We start from the raw sequence: 21,975 nt of genomic DNA on the forward strand, positions 1-21,975 counted from the left end.
TGTACCTGAGTCTACATCTGTATTATATCTATACTGTTATATAGCTATATCTAATCTCTGTTATGGAGAAGGCAATGGCACCCCACTCCAGTACTCTTGCCTGGAAAATTCCATGGACGGGGGAGCCTGGTAGGCTGTAGTCCATGGGGTCGCTAAGAGTCAGACACGACTGAGCAACCTCACTTTCACTTTTCATTTTCATGCATTGGAGAAGGAAATGGCAACTCACTCCCGTGTTCTTGCCTGGAGAATCCCAGGGATGGGAGAACCTGGTGGGCCGCTGTCTATGGGGTCGCACAGAGTTGGACACGACTGACGTGACTTAGCAGCAGCAATCTCTGTTAAGTCATGTCCAAACACCAAACACTTTTAGTTATAGATTTTTTAATATCCATATTATCTAGGATTCATTCTTACTCATTGTTTTTTTTTTTATAGGATTCCTCTAGATATAATTACATGTCTGTTTTCCCATAGGAATGTAAAAATAAGCATATACAGTTCAAGCAAATAAAAACTTATTGAAATATCTTATTGGGATACTATTAGTTTTATAATCAATGATAATCTTATTATCTTCAGTTATTCTACAGGAAAATATAGGTATTTTCCCATTTGTTCAAGTCTACTTTATATATTTCCAGAATGTTTTAATGTTGTCCTCATAAGTGTTTTGTACATATCATATATTTTCACTTTCATTTTTATTACTAAGTAGTTCATATAGGCCTCTCTCTTTTATCAGACCCTTTTAATTGATTATATTTTGCATCTATGAAAGTTATTGATTTCTATATGCTAAATATCTATGTTACTGTCTCACTAAATGCTTTTCCAAATTTTATATCTGGTTGTTTATTCTTGTCTCATTAACTTTCAAAATCACTTTACATAATAGTGGATAGTATGCATTCTCCCTTGCTCCTGATGTTGATGATGGGAATGGCACTAGAATGATTATTTAGGGGCTGAGATATACATGTTTCATCACTTTGAGAAATTATCATAAATATATATATATATATATATATGTGTGTATATATTTGGGGGCTTTCCCAGTGGCTAAATGGTAAAGGATCTGCCAAGAATGCAGGAGCCTCAGGAGATACAGGTTCAGTCCTTGAGTCAGGAAGATCCCCTGGAGGAGGGCATGTCAACCCATTCCAGTATTCTTCCCTGGAGAATCCCATGAACAGAGGAGCCTGGTGGGCTATATAGTCCATGGGATCACAAAGAGTCAGCCACAAATGAAGTGATCTAGCACACAACGCATATATATTTTAACCAGAAATTTGTATTAAATTTTTAAAAAGACGTTTTATAGCAACTACAAAGAAAATCTATGCAATAGACAGTTTAAATTGTATTGGCATTGCCTTTGAAAGCCTAACAAAATTCTTTTAATGGAATCGTGTGAACATGGTGCTCATTTGTAGTGTAGTTCTTTGGTAACATTCTGCTTCTTCTATGTCATTAATCAGTTTAAGTTCTGCAGCTCTCCTGGGGACAGTTTTATTTCTTTAGGAAATTTTTATCTCATCTGAGTTTTCAAATGAATTGACATAGAGGTCTGCAACATTCTCTCTTATGATTTATTAAATAGTCCTTTATTTCCCACTAGCCATTTCTAATTTTGCATTACTTTGCTTTCTCTCTCATTTTCTTTGACTGAATGAGTATGTGCTTTGTCTTCTGTGTGTGTTTATCTTCAAAGGGTAAAAATTATTTTTTTCACTTATTAGTTCTACCTTTTTCTATTTATAAAGTACTTCATTTCCATTTCAAATTTTAGTTATTTCCACTTTTTTAATGTATATTGCATTTTTTCTGATAATTTTGTTTGACTTGAGGATTCAATTCATTTCATTCTTGCATTTTCATTTTTATAAGCCTGCTAACTTATGATTTTTATTCTGACAACTTATTTAGATATAAAGTGTGCCATTCTTTTTCTTATTATTATTTCATTTATTTGGGAATTGTGACTTGAATTCTCCAATAAATTGTTTAATTAGATTTACTTAAAATATTAGCTACTGGAAACTTGTTAAAATATATTATTGATTACTAGGCTTATTGTGCTTCCCTGGTGGCTCAGACGATAAAGCATCTGCCTGCAATGTGGGAGACCCGAGTTTGATCTCTGGGTCAGGAAGATCCCCTGGAGAAGGAAATGCGTGTGTGTGTGTGTGTGTGTGTGTGTGTGTATGTGTTTGGTCATTACCAACTCTTTGTGACCTCATAGACTGTAGCCTGCCAGGCTCTTCTGTCCATGGAATTTTTCAGACAAGAGTACTGGAAAAGGTTGCCATTTCCCACTCCAGGGGCTCTTCCTGACCCAGGGATCAAATCCATGTCTCTTGCGTCTCCTGTACTGCAGGCAGATTCTTTACTACTGCAGCTCTGGGAAGCCCGCATGTAACTAGAATCCTTTCTATTTTATTTCTTTATACTGGCTGTTTTTATTTCTCTTCTTGCCATCCGTTAGTATATTTTAAGGAAGATCTATTTACCCATGGGCATCTTTCAATTAATTTAATTCTGTTATTATTTTGTATTGCTCTTTCCATTTCATTCCTGAAATCTGCCACTTTTTGGTTTGTATATTTTTTTCTACTGTATGAGGTTTTTTCCAGGCTTTGAATTTCTTACTTGATAATTTTATATCTACAAATGCTTATTTAATGATACATCATTCTTTCTGGAGTATTGTTTTATAGAATTTGTATGACTCATCATTGCTTTATCCAGGAAAAGTATCTTTATGCACTGGAAAATTTTATTGAATTTCTGTTTTCATATATAGTAATTTTGTAAACCTATTGCCAATGATATTTTGTTCTTTATGAGTATCTCAGATCTTCCAGAATAGAGATGCTTAAGGACGGTGAGAGATTAGATATTTCTCTTAAATGGTAAAAGGAGCAGTGTTTCAGAGGAGCACTATTACTAGTTGGGAACTAGTACACCAAGAAGTACCCTGATGCAACACCATTAGGAGTAGAAAATATTTTTTTCAAACCAGTCAATCTTAAAGGAAGTCTACCCTGAACATACATTAGAAGGACTGATGCTGAATAGCTGAAGCTCCAACACTTTGGCCACCTGATGTGAAGAGTCAACTCACTGGAAAAGACCTTGATGATGGGAAAGGTTAATAGCAAAATGAGAAGAGGGTGGCAGAGCATGAGATGGTTGGATGGCATCACCAACTCAATGGATTTGAATTTGAGCAAATTCTGGGAAATAGTGCAGGTCAGGAAAGCCTGGTGTGCTGCCATCCATGGCGTTGCAGAGTTGGACACAACTTAGTGACTGAACAACAACAATGATAAATTTTTCTGTAGAGTTCTTAATTTCTATCACTAGTTTTCACTTTTCCTGTTGCCAACAATATTCTAAGAGATGCCTGTCTCTATCAAGTGTTTTTCTATTTCTTTTCCTGTTTCTTAGGTGGTAAATTTTAAAACCTGTCATCTTCAGTTTTGTGCATATTCAAGTAGCTTCATTCTGATTCATTTTCTTCATTCTGATTTTTAAAAGAAATATTATTAACTTTTCCACTATAGAATATTTTAAGCTTTTGATGAATGCCTTTGTCAACTTAAAGAAGTTCCCTTTATTTTTAAATTTCTAAGGCTTTTGAATATTTGGTAGAATTCACCTTTAAAAATTACCTGTGCGTGATTTACTTGCATTTTAGGGGCTTGCCCATTTTAAAATTAATTTTGTTATACATTCCAGTGGAGAAGGCAATGGCACCCCACTCCAGTACTCTTGCCTGGAAAGTCCCATGGAAGGAGGAGCCTGGTAGGCTATAGTCCATGGGGTCGCTACGAGTCGGACACGACTGAGCGACTTCACTTTCACTTTTCACTTTCATGCATTGGAGAACGAAATGGCAACCCACTCAAGTGTTCTTGCCTGGAGAACCCCAGGGACCGTGGAGCCTGGTGGGCTGCTGTCTATGGGGTCGCACAGAGTCAGACACGACTGAAGCGAATTAGCAGCATACATTCCAGAGAGAATTATGATTTTTTCAAAGAACCAACTGTTTATTTGGCAAAATCTTTTAATTTTGCCTTTACTTTCTATTTCATCAAATCCTACTGTTGCATTTCTCATGTCCTTCTACATATGCATATATATTATATAATTATAAATAACATTCAGTTCAGTTCAGTCACTCAGTTGTCTCCGACTCTTTGCGACCCCATGAATCGCAGCACGCCAGGCCTCCCTGTCCATCACTATCTCCCGGAGTACACTCAAACTCATGTCCATCGAGTCGGTGATGCCATCCAGCCATCTCATCCTCTGTCGTCCCCTTCTCCTCCTGCCCCCAATCCCTCCCAGCATCAGAGTCTTTTCCTATGAGTCAACTCTTCGCATGAGGTGGCCAAAGTACTGGAGTTTCAGCTTTAGCATCATTCCTTCCAAAGAACACCCAGGGCTGATCTCCTTTAGAATGGACTGGTTGGATCTCCTTGCAGTCCAAGGGACTCTCAAGAGTCTTCTCCAACACTACAGCTCAAAAGCATCAATTCTTTGGCGCTCAGCCTTCTTCACAGTCCAACTCTCACATCCATACATGACCACTGGAAAAACCATAGCCTTGACTAGCTGGACCTTTGTTGGCAAAGTAATGTCTCTGCTTTTGAATATGCTATCTAGGTTGGTCATAACTTTCCTTCCAAGGAGTGTCTTTTAATTTCATGGTTGAAATCACCATCTGCAGTGATTTTGGAGCCAAAAAAATAAAGTCTGACACTGTTTCCACTGTTTCCCCATCCATTTGCCATGAAGTGATGGGTCCAGATGCCGTGATTTTAGTTTTCTGAATATTGAGCTTTAAGCCAACTTTTTCACTCTCCACTTTCACTTTCATCAAGAGGCTTTTGAGTTCCTCTTTACTTTCTTCCATAAGGGTGGTGTCATCTGCATATCTGAGGTTATTGATATATCTTCTGGCAATCTTGATTCCAGCTTGTGCTTCTTCCAGCCCAGCATTTCTCATGATGTACTCTGCATATAAGTTAAATAAGCAGGGTGACAATATACAGCCTTAACATACTCCTTTTCTTATTTGGAACCACATATATACTTTAACCCACCATAAATTTAGAAAGTATACTTTATTTTCAAATATTTTAAATATAAAGTTACAATTGTTGCTACTTCTAATACAATCTTGTTACTTTCAGGGAATGTAATCTATTAGCTGAATAACATATTAAACATGAATAACATGTGTGGTATAAATATATAAAGAATCTAAGATTTTGAGGTGGGAAAGTTTTATTAAATATACACTTTTCTAGACTACTTGAGGCAGAAACTAAATGGTCACTTAACTATGTATAGGTGGTATTAGAATCTTCTTTCAAAAAAAAAAAATACTTGTGACTTTTTGGTACACATTGGTATTTCAAACATCTACCTAAATCAACTATTCCATATTCTTAAAGGGAGTTCTAGCTGGTCAAAGTCAACAACAAGCATGTAATTTACTTTAACTTCTTCATATGCTGTCTGATAAATTACAGCACTTTACAAGCATTTGTTGGAAAAAAGTATAAATGTAAAGATAAAACCAAATTTCTGAGATTTGACACAGCCTAAAATTTGTTGTAGAGTTCTGAAGTCTCATATTTAATTGTCAAATTTCCACAGAACAACCACCCAGTGAATGGCCTTACTTAATCATTTTGATCCTGTTTTGAGTTGGCCAAGGACAGAAAGAATACTAACAGCTCAAGGTTTTAATGCATCTTCGGTGCTCAATTTCTCGATGAACAAAATCTCAAAACATTAAAAAGTAAAGAGATTTTGATCAATATTTGTTTGGAGATAGGCTTTTTTCACATATTTCTAGATTGATTATACTTTGTTTTTCAGAGAATTTTGGTGTATGTTTATGTGTCTTTTAAGGAAATAAGAGTGACCACATTAAAAGTGATCATGAGTAAAAATCCAATGATATGAAAATTGTTTGAAAACAATGTACAGAAAATAAAAATTACACATAAGAGACACAGATGTATAGAACAGTCTTTTGGACTCTGTGAGAGGAGGGGTGGATGATTTGGGAGAATGGCATTAAAACATGTATAATATCATGTAAGAAATGAATCGCCAGTCCAGGTTCAATGCAGGATACAGGAAGCTTGGGGCTGGTACACTGGGATGACCCAGAGGGATGATATGGGGAGGGAGGTGGGAGGGGGGTTCAGGATGGGGAACACGTGTACACCCATGGCGGATGCATGTTGATGTATGGCAAAACCAATACAATATTGTAAAGTAAAAAATAATAATAATTAAAAATAAATAAAAAATATTAAAAAATGATGCATCTAGGATCAAAATATACTTATAAGTGTAGAAGCAAAATATCTCTTGTTGGTAGACATAATAACAACCTCACAAACCTTTGCACTTTATTCAACATCTATAATTTCTTTGCTTATTTTATGTCTACCACAGCCACAGTGGGCTTGGGGAATAAGTGGCACTTCATTCACATGTACTATCATAGACTGTCTTGTATAGTTATAGTTATAAGACTCAAGCTATTTTTCCAATAATAGTACTAGCTATATCATAACAGTGAGCATATTAAGTTTGATCTGTACTCTGGGTAAATAATCCCAGTACCAATCACAATATGATAGATGCCCATACAATAAATTTAAAATAAATAACAAGAGACTTGGCTAGTCTTTATGAGGGGGTGTCTTTACCTTAATTTTCCAGCCACCTTCAGTAGAAATATAATCACAGGAAAAGTAATTTTAAAAAGCAGGAAAGAATAATTATTTTACTTCACAGAAATAATTCTTTCTTTCTGTGAAACCACAATCTATATTATATTAACTTAGTAGAATAAAAACACTGATTATGAATTTGAAACCATGGTGGAATTTTGACGAGGGCAACATGGCAATGTACTTCAAATTGAACTCATTTTTCACTTTTAATTTTCAAAGAGCAGCAATAAAACTAGTAACTTCATTTATTTTTAAAAGAACTGAAAATATAGGAAATAAAATGTTTTTATTTGGGACATCAGAAACCAGGCACCTTTCCTTGAATTGGCAGAGAGTTTGTCTTACTCAGACAGTTCAATACTGATATTTATATTCACAAGCAGAAAACATATTGGTATCAGTAAAAGTTTAATGACACACGTGCTTTTCACCTGATTATACACTGTTCATTCATTTCTTATAATAAATTCTGTTTAATTTTTACAGCTTTTAAATATGGGAAATACTGCAATGCTTAAAAATAGCATGCTTTAATTTATTGTCTATTCAACATGTGCAGTGAGAGAATTGTTTTCAGACAATGTCCTTATCAGATACAACAGTGAAATGTAATGAAAAAATTGTATTGGGTTGATTAGGTGATAGAACTGAGGATTGGGGGCATGCTATTTTCTACAGTATTTCTAATGAATAATTTAAAATTATTCCAAGGGAAATCATCAGCTCTCATGAGCAAAACTCTGTACTGCTGAATAGAGACAGTGAATGAATTCACCAACATATAATTTTTTTCATTTAATACAGATTTGGAAGATAACTGGGCAATTGCTTATGCTTATAAATCTGAACCACATAACATGACTGCAACTCTGCTTATCTCATATTAGAGAGGAAAAGGCAGCCATATCCTTGACAAAAACCGTTTCTTAACTGCAACTTACATTGTAAGATAGGGGATCAAATATGGGACCTCAGAAATTAGATTCTACATAAGGAATGCCATAGGGAGAAGGGGAAAGGAAACTATCTAAAGTGGTCTATTGTTAAAAAAAAAAAAATTGCGTCATTGCTTGAATCAAACTGTTTCCAATACTGCATATTGCACATTCTACTCAGAAGGAAATTTATTTTAGCTTATATAGATTTTTAAATTGCCAACATCCGCTGGATTATCAAAAAAGCAAAAGAGTTCCAGAAAAACATCTATTTCTGCTTTATTGACTATGCCAAAGCCTTTGACTGTGTGGATCACAATAAACTGTGGAAAATTCTGAAAGTGATGGGAATACCAGGCCACCTGACCTGCCTCTTGAGAAACCTATATGCAGGTCAGGAAGCAACAGTTAGAACTGGACATGGAACGACAGACTGGTTCCAAATAGGAAAAGCAGTCCGTCAGGCTATATATTGTTACCCTGCTTATTTAACTTCTATGCAGAGTACATCATGAGAAACACTGGCCTGGAAGAAGCACAAGCTGGAATCAAGATTGCCAGGAGAAATATCAATAACCTCAGATATGCAGATGACAGCACCCTTATGGCAGAGAGTGAAGAGGAACTAAAAAGCCTCTTGATGAAAGTGAAAGTGGAGAGTGAAAAAGTTGGCTTAAAGCTCAATATTCAGAAAACTAAGATTATGGCATCTGGTCCCATCACTTCATGCAAATAGATGGGGAAACAGTGGAAACAGTGTCAGACTTTATTTTTTTGGCTCCAAAATCACTGCAGATGGTGATTTCAACCATGAAATTAAAAGACACTTACTCCTTGGAAGGAAAGTTATGACCAACCTAGATAGCATATTCAAAAGCAGAGACATTACTTTGCCAACAAAGGTCCAGCTAGTCAAGGCTATGGTTTTTCCAGTGGTCATGTATGGATGTGAGAGTTGGACTGTGAAGAAAGCTGTGCGCCACAGAATTTGATGCTTTTGAACTGTGGTGTTGGAGATGGCTCTTGAGAGTTCCTTGGACTGCAAGGAGATCCAACCAGTCCATCCTAAAGGAGATCAGTCCTGGGTGTTCATTGGAAGGACTGATGCTAAAGCTGAAACTCCAATACTTTGGCCACCTCATGCGAAGAGTTGACTCATGGGAAAAGACTCTGATGCTGGGAGGGATTGGGGGCAGGAGGAGAAGGGGACGACAGAGGATGAGATGGCTGGATGGCATCACTTCACTGACCTGATGGACGTGAGTTTGAGTGAACTCTGGGAGTTGGTGATGGACAGGAGGCCTGGCGTGCTGTGATTCATGGGGTCGCAAAGAGTCGGACATGACTGAGCGACAACTGAACTGAACTATATAGTTTTTTGGAAAACTCAGTTTTTAAATTTATTATTATCTTTAACAGAATATATAAAAGCAGATAAACCTTATTCATAAATTGTGTTTTGTCATATTTATATAAAAAGTATCTGGAAATACATAGGGCTTAACAATATTTTACTTTTGATATAGGAATTCCAGTTCTGAAACTAAAATTAAACAAATATAAAGTAAGTTTTATACATAGTGAAATCTATAACTACAGCAAATTGTCACTAATTTAAACACTGAATAATCATGGTTAAGTAGGTGCGTGAGTGCTGTCACTTCAATCATGTCTGACTCTTTACAAATCTATGGACTGTATGCCGCCAGACTCTTCTGTCCATGGCATTCTCCAGGCAGGAATACTGGAGTGGGTTGCCATGCCCATCTCCACAGGAACTCCCCTACCCAGGGACTGAACACAGGTCTCCTGAATTGCAGGCAGATCTGTTACCACTAGTGCCACCTGGGAAGGTACACCCAGTCAACTAAATATGAATATTCAAAAGAACTGTACTCAAAATTGTTTACCACTATGGGATGATTTTGCTTCTAAATTAAAATAGCAGGATAAAATGCTATAGTTTACATAAAATTATAATCATATTTAAAAGAATACTGGAGGAAAATGTCATAATTTTTTTCTACTTTTATATTTTGGAATTATTTTAACAAGCATTAGTTTTGTAAATGAGGGGGGAAAAAACACCAAAATATTTGTAAGGAAAATTGTCCATTTCTGCAATGAATATATCTTGAAACACTAATTTGTAGCCTGGTCTCTAACCAATGTATTTTTGTTTACCTACTAATTGTGTAAGAGAGAAAAATGTTTGCAAAAATTTACTACTTTCATTTGGTAAGACAGTTCAAACAGATAAATATATTTTCAGTCAATGGGGAAGCTCTCAAATGTAGCTTAGCATCTAGTACTACAAAAGTAGTCTTCCTGACTATTGGCTGCTAAGCTCTCTGTCCCTGTCATTTCTCTCTCTCTGGGCACATCAGTTTCGGTGGTATCCTTAGGCATGTAAAAGGAAGGAAGAAGGGGTAAAAAGTCATCTCTGGTGACATGCATTACTGTTTAGACAGTAAATTATTAAACTATTTTTGGAGGTCCAATTTTACATTCTATATCAAAGCCTAAGCAAAGACATATATGTACACATACACTTTGCCTAGGTACCTTTTGATATCTATAAATATATATTTATAGGAATAATGTTTACCTTTGAATACTTTTTAGTATCAAAAATAGAAATAAATTTGATGATTAAAAGTAATTCACTTAAATATGGTATGATATGTTTACTGGACATAATATAGAGTAGCTATTAAAATCACATTTTAAAATAATATTAAATATTAGAAATGCAATTAAATGATGTGAGAAAATGCTCATAAATTACTCTATAAATGTTACAAGTTAATATATAGCTTTGTATGTTTTTAGGGAAAAATGACGTATTTTTCATGTAAAAAGGAATTCAAAATATATACAAAAACTGATTTGCAATGTGCCAGTGTGGGGTGATGAGACCATATTCGATGTTATATATACCTTTATTTAGTTTATTCAGTTATTACTTTATAAATTTTTATAGTGTTATATATGTAGATGTCAATATGGTAATTATAAACAATTCATTAAAGAGCTTTTTTGTTAGCTATTTTAAAATTGAGCCAAAGAGATTCAAAATATTTACTAAAATTCTCTGTTTGTATATATGTGTTAACTTAAGAATAAATTGTATTTACCGAGGCACTGACCTCTGATTCATTAACAAAGTAAGTTAACTTTAGCCACATTGCCAAAATATCCTCAAATAATCGTGCAGCCATGTTTATTTCTCAGTGAGGCAAACCTCAGGTTCTCTGAATTGCAACCAGAATATATCAAAATGTTTTCTAGTTCAATGAAATTTTGTTATAATCTCCATATGGAAGAGGAACAAAGTAAACACATCTGCTCTATGAAGTTGTTCTTCTGAACATTTCAGAAATAATGAATTAGACTGCATTTCAGACTGGTTTGATTGGGAGACAGAAGGTATTTCTTCCCAAGGCTTGTAAAGAAAATTTTGTTAAGTATATAAATACCTCAGTTCTTACATGTCAACATGTTCATCCCTGACCCCCGCTCTGCCAAGTCCACACTTTCAAAATGACATTTCACTTCCTACTTGGTTGGATAGACTATCTTCTAAGATATATATATATATATATATATATATATATATATATATATAAAAGTCTCTTAGTCCTGTCTGACTCTCTGCGACCCCATGGACTGTAGCCCACAAGGCTCCTCTGTCCATGGGATTCTCCAGGCAAGAATACTCAAGTGGATTGCCATTCCCTTCTCCATATGTATATGCTTAGTTGACTTCCCTGGAGGCTCAGAAGGTAAAGAATCTGCCTGCCAATACAGGAGTCACTAGTTCGACCCCTGGAAGATCTCCTGGAGAAGGTAATGGCAACCCAGTCTAGTATTCTTGCCTGGAGAATCCCACTGACAGTGGAGCCTGGTGGATTACAATCCATGGGGTCTCAAAGAATTAACACAATTGTATGACTAACACTTAAGATATGCTTAGTTGCTCACTCATGTCCAACTCCTTGCGACCCTTTGGACTTCAGCCTGCCAGGCTCCTTTGTCCTTTGGATTTTTCAGGCAAGAATAGTGGAGTGGGTTGCCATTTTCTCCTCCATGGGATCTTCCCCCTCCCAAGGATCAAACCTGCATCTCTTGTGTCTCCTGCACCGCAGGTAGATTCTTTACCTGCTGAGCCAATGGAAGTCCATTTATGTTACATTTACTCATCTATAGATGTATTATACATCTTTCTCTACCTTTCTCTGTATCTTATGAATATATTCACAATTTGTATATAATTTTGACTACTTTGGTTTGTATTCAGATTACTGAATAAAAATGCAGATAATTAAAATTTTAATAAGATGTCACCACAAGCAATTGTAAGATTTGGAAGATTTATTATTTTGGCACAAGTATATCCCTAGTATTTATAATAACAAAATTTATGATTAACAAGCAAAAGTGAATCAGGTCAGCAATTTGCTGGTAAAGCTTCCTCCAGTTCACATAAACATCAAAAATATTCCATTAATATCACCTGTCTGTTATAATCATTTAATAGTTCAGTATAGAATCACCCCCAATTTTTTTCATATATAAATGCATTCATTTATTTAAAAACATAAATGATATCACATCATATATTACTCTATAACTTATTTTTCTAATAATAAAAAATGATCTACTTCTCCACTGTGGAAATTATGTATGGTCAAAGCTTTGTTTAAAATTAAAGTTAAAATCATTTTTTTGTAAAGTAATTTACAATTACTTTAATAGTACAGACTTTGGAAAAGTGCTGCCTTTTAAGTTATTGACATTGATTTTAAGAATTTCAAATTTCTGAGCTGCCCAATGTAAATATGTATATGGATAATGGTAAAATTTTGTGAATATGCACAAGACTTGAAGATATTAAGAACATAAAAGCACTCAGGTTGCTTAGGGATCTTTTGTCAAATTTATTTTTATTCTATTCTTAGCAAGCATGAAAGTTGCTCAATCATGTCCAACTCTTTTGACCCCATGGACTGTCACTTGCCAGGCTTCTCTTTCCATGGAAATTTCCATGCTAGAATACTGGAAATGGGTAGCCATTCCCTTCTCCAGGGAATCTTCTGGATTCAGGGATTGAACCTGGGTCTCTTTCTTGCATTTCAGGCAGATTCCTTACCATCTGAGCCACAAGATAATCACCCATTTGAATTGTGATGCTGAAGAATTGATGCTTTTGAACTGTGGTGTTGGAGAAGACTCTTGAGAGTCCCTTGGACTACAAGGAGATCAAACCAGTTATTCCTAAAGGAAATCAAACCTGAATAGTCATTGGAAGGATTTATACTGAGGCTGAAGGTCCAATACTGTGGCCACCTGATGCAAAGAGCACCGGGGTTGGAAAAGACCCTGGTGCTGGGAAAGATCAAAAGCAGAAGGAAGCAACAGGGTTGGATGACATCACTGACTCGATGGACATGAGTTTGAGCAAACTCCAGGAGATAGTGAAAGACAAGGAAGCCTGGTGTGCCACAGTTTATGGGGTCACAAAGAGTCAGACATGATTGAGCAACTGAACAACAAAGTAAGTATGAAATTGATTCTTGGCTAGTATGTTTATAACATTCTTAAGAAAGATTCCAATTTATCCACAATGCTTTATCTTGATAAATCGTCATTTACCTGTTACTAGACCGTTTATTTGATTTTGAAGGAAACTTTATTTCTCATGAATATTTTATTGGTAATTAGTTTCAAATTGACTCATAACCTTACCATATTTTAATCATTTATTGTGAATTCCCTGATCCTTTTTATAATTAGTAAAATTGCATAAACTGGTTAACATTCACTTGAAATGTAGAGGAAAAATAACATTTTATTCTCTTTTTATCCAAAAGTCCATAAAAATGTAGCACAGACTTTGTGACTTTGACAACACCTAAGAAATCTATTTTATCCTGGTTTTTAGAATCTGCATTGCATTTCCTTCTGTGAGTGTTCCATAACTTATTAACTATTCAGTTTTTGACGGACATTCAGGTTGCTTCAGGTATTTGAAATTTTGTAACATTTTGAAAACATTACTTGTATCAAATAGGTGATATATATTTGTTGAATGAGAAATTGTCTCTCGAGTTTCCTCAGGTCTTTGAAAGTAGGACTTTGGTTCTTTCTATTTATTAAATTCTATATCCCAAGGCCCTCAACTCATAGCACACATGTGTATCTCACTAAATTTTATTGACTGCTGAAAATGTTTTGTGGGTGGCTTGAACTAGGGCTATGGATGGGGACCCTCTTCCTAAAACATCCCTGAGTTGGATATGTGACTGGATGCCACAGATACTAACCATCGATGCAGAATGCCATGTAGATGGCAACGAAGAGGAACACAGCACTTACCTGGACCAGGAACATAGCTATGTGGTGAAACTCTCCACGACCCCCTTGCTTCACAGGAACTGTCATGAAGAATTTGCTACCATCTCTAGAAAACACGGGCTCCTCATTCTAAAAAACAGAAGCACGTATAACAATCTCAAAAGGGCATCTGAAAATTGTGCTGCCAACTACTACCAATACATTCATGGATTAGACAAATAATTGGTTTATTTTAGCAAAAGGTTGAATTATTATTTAAAATATAAAAGTATCATAATATTTTTAAAGTGAACTCAGTGATGCTTTAGGCCCATGGGCATATGTGTGTTTTTGAAAGGTGAGATGGATGTAAAAGTATCTTGCATATTGAATAGAAATAATTCACAATTAGACTAAAGACAGTTTTAAAACTGGTTCAGAAAATAATTTTCATATCTTCACATATGATTGTGTTTAGAGATGTACCCTTCAAAAATTAAGAAAATATGAACAGCTGTAACAGTTTATCAAAATCTCTTTTTAATTTGGAAAATTGTATAACATACACTATTTAATACATCTTCCTGAAATCTTTTACTCAGCAAGTGAAGTTATTGAAGATACATTTCTGATGATGTTATATAAATTTACTGTAAATACAAAAAGACTGCAAAATTGGAACCAATCAATTGAAAATGATTTAATTCAAATTTCCCATCCTCACTGCTCACTTTTTCACAAACACACAAACATAGATGCCCATTTGATGATTTTTAAATTAAACTTCAGTGGCATGTTAAATCAATACAATTGTTTTTGAAAATTAAATGATGGAGGCTATACTTATAGACTGCTTTCTCTTGCATAAGAGGAAACATTAAGAAATTGGATTTATATAACAAAAAATTGAGTTCTTTCTTTTGGATTAGTGAGAGTGACTATGTTGTTTTTGTTCATTCCCTAAGTCCTGTCCGATTCTTTGCGACCCCATGGACTGCATGTGCCAGGCCCCTCTGTCTTCCACAATTCCCTGGAGTTTGCTCAAAGTTGGTGATGCTATCCAACCATCTCATCCTCTGTTGCCTCCTTCTTTTGCCTTCATTCTTTTCCAGCATCAGGGTCTTTTCCAATGAGTTGGCTCTTCACATCACGTGACCAAAGTATTGGAGCTTCAGCATCAGCATCAGTCCATCCCCTGAATGAAGCAGGGTTGATTTCCTTTAGGCTTGACTGGTTGAATTTCCATGCTGTCAAAGGGACTTTTAAGAGTCTTCTCCAGCACCATAATTCAAAAGCAATAATTTCTTGGCACTCCACCTTCTTTATCTCACATCTCTACATGACTACTGGAAAAAAAACATAGCTTTGTCTATAAAGACCTTTGTGAGCAAAGGAATGTTTCTGCTTTTTAATACACTGTCTAGGTTTGTTATAGCTTTCCTTCCAAGGAGATAGAGTCTTCTAATTTTATGGCTGCGGTCACTGTCTGTATTGATTTTGGAGCCAAAAAAATAAAATCTGACATTGCTTCCACTTTTCCCCCTTCTATTTGCCATGAAATGATGGCACCAGATGCCATGATCTTCGTTTTTTGAATGTTGAGTTTCAATCCGGCTTTTTTACTGTCCTCTTTCACCCTCATCTAAAGAGACTCTTTAGTTCCTCTTCACTTTCCATCATTAGAATGGTATCGTCTACATATCTGAGGTTATTGATATCTCTCCTGGCAATCTTGATTCCAGTATGTGAGCCATCTAGCCTGTCATTTTATATGATGTACTCTGCATATAAGATAAATAAGCAAGGTGACAGTTATTTGGCCTTGTTCTATTCCTTTCCCAATTTGGAACCAGTCAGTTGTTCCATGTCCATTTCTAACTGTTGCTTCTTGACCCACATGCAGGTTAGTCAGGAGACAGGAAAGGTGGTCTGGCATTTTCATCCCTTCTGATGTATAGAAAAGTCTTATGGACTAGGTGGGAGAGCGAGAGGGTGGGAAGATTTGGGAGAATGGCATTGAAACATGTAAAATATCATGTATGAAATGAGATGCCAGTCCAGGTTCGATGCACGATACTGGATGCTTGGGGCTAGAGCACTGGGACGACCCAGAGGGATGGTATGGGGAGGGAGGAGGGAGGAGGGTTCAGGATGGGGAACACATGTATACCTGTGGCAGATTCATTTTGATATTTGGCAAAACTAATACAATTATGTAAAGTTTAAAAATAAAATAAAATAAATAAATAAATAAATAAAAAGAATTTTCCATAGTTCATTGTGATCCACCTAGTCAAAGGCTTTAGCATAGTACAAAAAGCAGAGGTAGATATTTTTCTGGAGTTCCATTGCTTTTTCCATGATCCAGTGGATGCTGGCAATTTGATCTCTTGTCCCTCTGCCTCTTCAAAACCCAGTTGGTACATCTGGAATTTCACAGATCACATACTGTTGAAATTGAAGGATTTTGCACATAAACTTGCTAGCATGTGAAATGAGTGAAATTGTACTGTAGTTTGAACATTCTTTGGCATTACTCTTCTTTGGGATTGGAATAAAAACTGACCTTTTCCACTCCTGCAGTCACTGCTGAGTTTTCCAAATTGCTGACAAAATGAGTGCAGCGGTTTAACAGCACCATCTTTTTAGGATTTGAAATAGCTTAGCTGGAATTCATCTACCTCCCCTAGCTTCATTAGTAGTAATGCTTTCTAAGGCCCACTTGACTTCAAACTCCAGGATGTCTGGCTGCAGGTGAGTGATCACACCATAGTGATTATCAGTGGTAACATCAAGACCTTTTTGTATAGTTCTCTCTTGCCACCTCTTCATAATCTCTACTGCGTCTTTTAGGTCATTACTGTCTGTCCTTTATCATGTCCATCTTTGCAAGCAATATTCTCTTGATATCTCCAATTTTCTTGAAGAGATCTCTATTCTTTCCCATTCTATTATTTCCCTCTATTTCTTTTCATTGTTCATTTAAGAAGACATTTTTATATCTCCTTGTTCTTCTCTGGAACTCTGCATTCAGTATACCTTGCAATTTCTCCTTTGACTTTTGCTTCTCTTCTTTCATCAATAGTTTTTAAGCCTCCTCAAATAACCCCTTTACCTTCTTGAATCTCTTCTTGTTTGGGATGGTTTTGGTCACTGCCTCCTATACATTGTTTTGAACCAGTCTATAGTTTTTCAGGCACTCTGTCTACCAGATCTAATCCCTTAATCTGTTTATCACTGCCACTGTTTAATCATAAGGAATTTGATTTAGATCATACCTTAATGGCCTAGTGGTTTTCCCTACTCTCTTAAATTTAAACCTGAATTTTGTAGTAAGGTGCTCATGATCCAAGCCACAGACAGCTCCAGGTTTTGTTTTTGCTGACTCTATAGAGCTTCCCCATCTTTGGCTGCAAAGAACATAATCAATCTGATTTTTATATTGACCATCTGGTGATATCCATTTCTCAAGTTATCTCTTTGGCTTTTGGAAAAGGGTGTTTACTGTGACCAGCCTGTTCTCTTGAACAGTCTCTCTGTTAGACTTTGCTCTGCCTATTTTGTACTCCGAAGCCAAACTTGCCCGTTATTCTGGATATTTCTTGACTTTCTACTTTTGCATTCCAATCCCCCATGATGAAAAAGGACTTCTTTTTAGTGTTAGTTCTAGAAGATGTTGTAGGTCTTCATAGGACTGGTCAACTTCAGCTTGTTTTCCATCAGTGTTTGGGGAATAGACTTGGATTACTGTGATGTTAAATGGTTTGCCTTGGAAAGGAACCAAGATCATCTGTCATTTTTGAGATTGCACCCAAGTACCACATTTCAGTCTCTTTGGTTGACTATGAGGGTTACTCCAATTCTTCTAAGGGATTCTTGCCCACAGTAGTAGGTATAATGGTAATCTGAATTAAATTCACCCATTCCTGTCCAGTTTAGTTCACTGTTTTCTAAGATGTTGATGTTCAATCTTGCCCTCTCCTGCTTAATCATGTCCAATTTACCTTGATTCATGAACCTAAAATTGCAGGTTCCTATGCAATATTGTTCTTAACAGCATCCAACTTGACTTTCACCACCAGACACATCCACAACTGAGTGTCATTTCTGCTTTGGCCCAGCCACTTCACTCTTTTTGGAACTAATGATGATTGTCCTCTGCTCTTCCCTAGGAGCATACTGGACACCTTCCAACCTGGGAGGCTCACATTCTAGTGTCATATCTTTTTGCCTTTCATACCATTCATGGAGTTCTTGTGGCAAGAATACTGAAGTGATTTGTCATTTCTCCCTCCAGTGGACCATGTTTTGTCAGAACTCTTCATTATGACCCATCTGTCTTAGATGACCTTGCATGGCATGGCTCATAACTTCAATGAGTTACACAAGCCCCTTCTCCAAGACAAGGCTGTGATCCATAAAGGGGAAGAGTGACTATACATATGGTATAAAGTAAGGCTTTGATATGGTTTCCTTAACAGGTCTTCAGAATGGCTCAAGCACTGTTAAATGACCTGATCCTCCACTCTCTCTCATCTCTTCTTCCTTCCTTCTGCATCCTGCATTTTTCTGCTCCAGAGTCTGCACATTTTAACTTTTTTCCCCTCACTTTGTCTGGCTCTTTCTCAGCCCTCACTCTTTCTTTCACTCTCTTTTTTGGTGGAACTCATTTATTTTGATGATTAATGTTGATATACAATGTTGTGTTAGGTATACAGCAAACTGAATCGGTAATACATATATCCACTTTTTTAGATTTTTCCCATATAGGCCATTACAGAGCACTGAGTAGATTTCCCTGTGCTATACAATAGGTTCTTCTTATTTATCTATTTTGTTTATACTCATGTGTGCTCAGTCACTCAGTTGTGCCCAACTCTTTGCAACCCCTTGGCTATAGCCCACCAGGCTACTCTGTCCATGGGACTCTCCAGGCAAGAATACTGGAGTGGGTTGCCAGTTCCTTCTCCAAAGGATCTTCCTAACCCTGGTATCAAACCCATGTCTCCTGGGTCTTCTGCATTGAAGGTGGATTCTTTACCACTGACACCTGGGATAGTAGTGTGCATACATCAATGCCAGTTTCCCGATTTATCCCTCCCTTCCCTTCCCCCTCAGTAACCAAAGTTGGTTTCTACATCCGTGACTTTTTCTGTTTTGTAAGTAAATTCATTTGTACCATCTTTTAAAAGTTCCACATTTAAGCAATAACTTAGGTTATTTGTCTTTCTCTGACTTACTTCACTTAGTATGACAATGTCTAGGTCCATCCATGCTGCTGCAAAAAGATCTTCATTGATCTCATCCTTTCTCTGCTCTAAATCTACCTTATCAGGCAGGTGTTTTCTGGTAATCCCATGTAAATTGTGATTGGGGAAACTAGATCATCCAACTGTATTTGAATCCCCCATCACTCTTTTAGCGACTTTCTATTTTGTCCATACCACCTAATACCATCCAACATATATTTTATATATGTATTCGTTTGTTTGTATATGAATGGATGTGTGTATGTGTGCATATAGGTAGGTAAGTAGATGAGAAGTAGAAGGGGTTCTTCTAGAATGTAAGCTCCATGAAGCAAAAACCTTGTATTCTTCACTGCTCTGCATTTGGCACCCAGGACAGTGACTATTGCATAAGCTGTATTTAATAATCATTTATTGAATGAATAAGCAAATTAATAACTATTTAATAATCTCGAGTCTGATTATAGTTTCATTAGTAAAATAGAAATATCTTACTAATATTTCTATCTTACTAATAGAAAATATAATAAATATTTTTACTCTTTTTAAATTATTCTATTTATTTTATTCTATTGTTACTAATAGAAAATATAATAAATATAAAAAATAAAAATATTATTTTTACTGTATACTGTATGGACACTCATGAAAATGTAAATGGTATGTGTAATAAATTTGAAAGTCTGAACTAATACAACACAAGGGTGGGAAAAATGCTTTGCAAGGCAGATAATAAATACTGACAAGATATTTGATTGAGTGAATCACATTCTGCAGTGCGATTTGTTGTTCAGTCTCTCAGTCATGTCTGACTATTTGTGACCCCATGGAATGCAGCAGACCAGGCTTCCCCTGTCCTTCACCATCTCCTGAAGCTTGCTCAAACTCATGTCTATTGAGTTACTGATGCCATTCAACCATCTCATCCTCTATCATCCCCTTCTCCTACCTTCAATCTTTCCCAGCATCAGGGTCTTTTCTAGTGAGTTGGCTCTTTGCATCAGTTGGCCAAAGTATTGGAGCTTCAGCTTCAACAACAGTCCTTCCAGTGAATATTCAGGACTGATTTCCTTTAGGATTGACTCGTTTGATCTCCTTGCAGTCCAAGGGACTCTCAAGAGTCTTCTCCAACACCACAGTTCAAAAGCATCAATTCTTCAGCTCTCAGGCTTCTTTATAGTCCAACTCTCATATCCATACATGACTACTGGAAAACCATAGCTTTGACTAGACAGACCTTTGCTGGCAAAGTAATGTCTCTGTTTTTTAACAGGTTTGTCTTAGCTTTTATTCCAAGGAGCAAGTGTCTTTTAATTTCATGGCTGCAATCACCACCTGCAGTGATTTTGAAGCCCAAAAAAGAAAGTCTGTCACTCTTTCCATTGTTTCCCCATCTATTTGCCATGAAGTGATGTGACCAGATGCCATGATCTTCGTTTTTTGAGTGTTGAGTATTATCACAGCTTTTGTACTCTCCTCTTTCACCTTCATCAAGAGGCTCTTTAGTTCCTCTTCACTTTCTGCCATAAGGGTGGTGTTACCTGCATATCCAAGGTTCTTGATATTTCTCCCAGCATTCATCCAGCCCAGCATTTCCCATGATGTACTGTGCATATAACTTAAATAGGCAGGGTGACAATATGCAGCCTTGATGTACTCCTCCCCAATTTGGAACCAGTCTATTGTTCTATGTCTGGTTCTAACTGTTGCTTCTTGCCCTGCATATAGGTTTCTCAGGAGGCAGGTAAGGTGATCTTTATTCCCATCTCTTTTGATCCACATAGTCAAAGGCTTTAGCAGAGTCAAAGCAGAAGTAGATGATTTTCTTATATTCTCTTGATTTTTCTATGAACCACTGGATGTTGGCAACTCTGATAGAGTCAAGAATTCTGTATTTTCTATCCCTTGCCTATATGTAATATCTCTCTCTGCCTTTTCAATGGGATTTCTTCTGTCTGAAGTAAGCTTTCACTCATCTTTTTGTGCTATATCTTCCTCATTTTTTACTTAAACTCAAAACAGAAACCATTTTTAAATCTCTGTAGCTAGAAAGCCCCTCTTATTTAGGAAATCTATCCCTGGAGACTCTAAGTAGTACTCTGTATTCATCTCTCATGACTTTCAGTGCACTCTATTATATGGTTGACTTCCTTCACTAGGCAAGTAATAATTAAAGTAAGTTTGTAATTTTATTTTTTTTCCCTAGGACACAGTAGGTGACCTACTTATAACTGCACAGATGAATGCATGTGTACAATGGGCAAAAATATTTGTTACATATATCACTTTATCCACTACATTTACTCCAAACTATTGGCTCCTCCCTATTCAAGATTCTGCTCCTGTGCTTTACTCCAAAATTAAATCTGAGCATTGTCCTTTTTATGTTAGTCCCTCTTCCTCCAATTCTCATACCTTGGAAATAGTTCATTTTAAGGAATAGATGGGGGTTATAATTACTAATACATTTCTGGGTTTAAAAACTTTCACCACCGGACAGAAACTAGTTATACAGCTCTATATAGAGCCTTTCCTACAATCAAATAAAGAATGAAGCCAATCTCACTGTCCATGTTTATGACCTTAAGCAAGGCAGTGTTTATGACACACAGGCCAATGAACTGAGGATAGCACACTTTACCTCTTGACCAAACATTTTTTATACTGGTTATTCCAATTATAAGT

General features: G+C 36.3%; 1 protein-coding gene across 1 annotated transcript in view; it reads right to left on the reverse strand.

Moving 5' to 3' along the window:
* The window catches only part of DPP10 (dipeptidyl peptidase like 10), an 800,722-nt gene that overhangs the window by 68,725 nt on the left and 710,022 nt on the right, over positions 1-21,975 (reverse strand). The window contains exon 13 of the mRNA XM_005898074.2: positions 14,084-14,191. Coding sequence (XP_005898136.1) covers positions 14,084-14,191 — 108 coding nt within the window. The remainder of the gene's footprint in view (positions 1-14,083; positions 14,192-21,975) is intronic.

The sequence above is a fragment of the Bos mutus genome, chromosome 2 (genome assembly GCF_027580195.1).
Source record: "Bos mutus isolate GX-2022 chromosome 2, NWIPB_WYAK_1.1, whole genome shotgun sequence".
Classification (NCBI taxonomy): Eukaryota; Metazoa; Chordata; class Mammalia; order Artiodactyla; family Bovidae; genus Bos; species Bos mutus.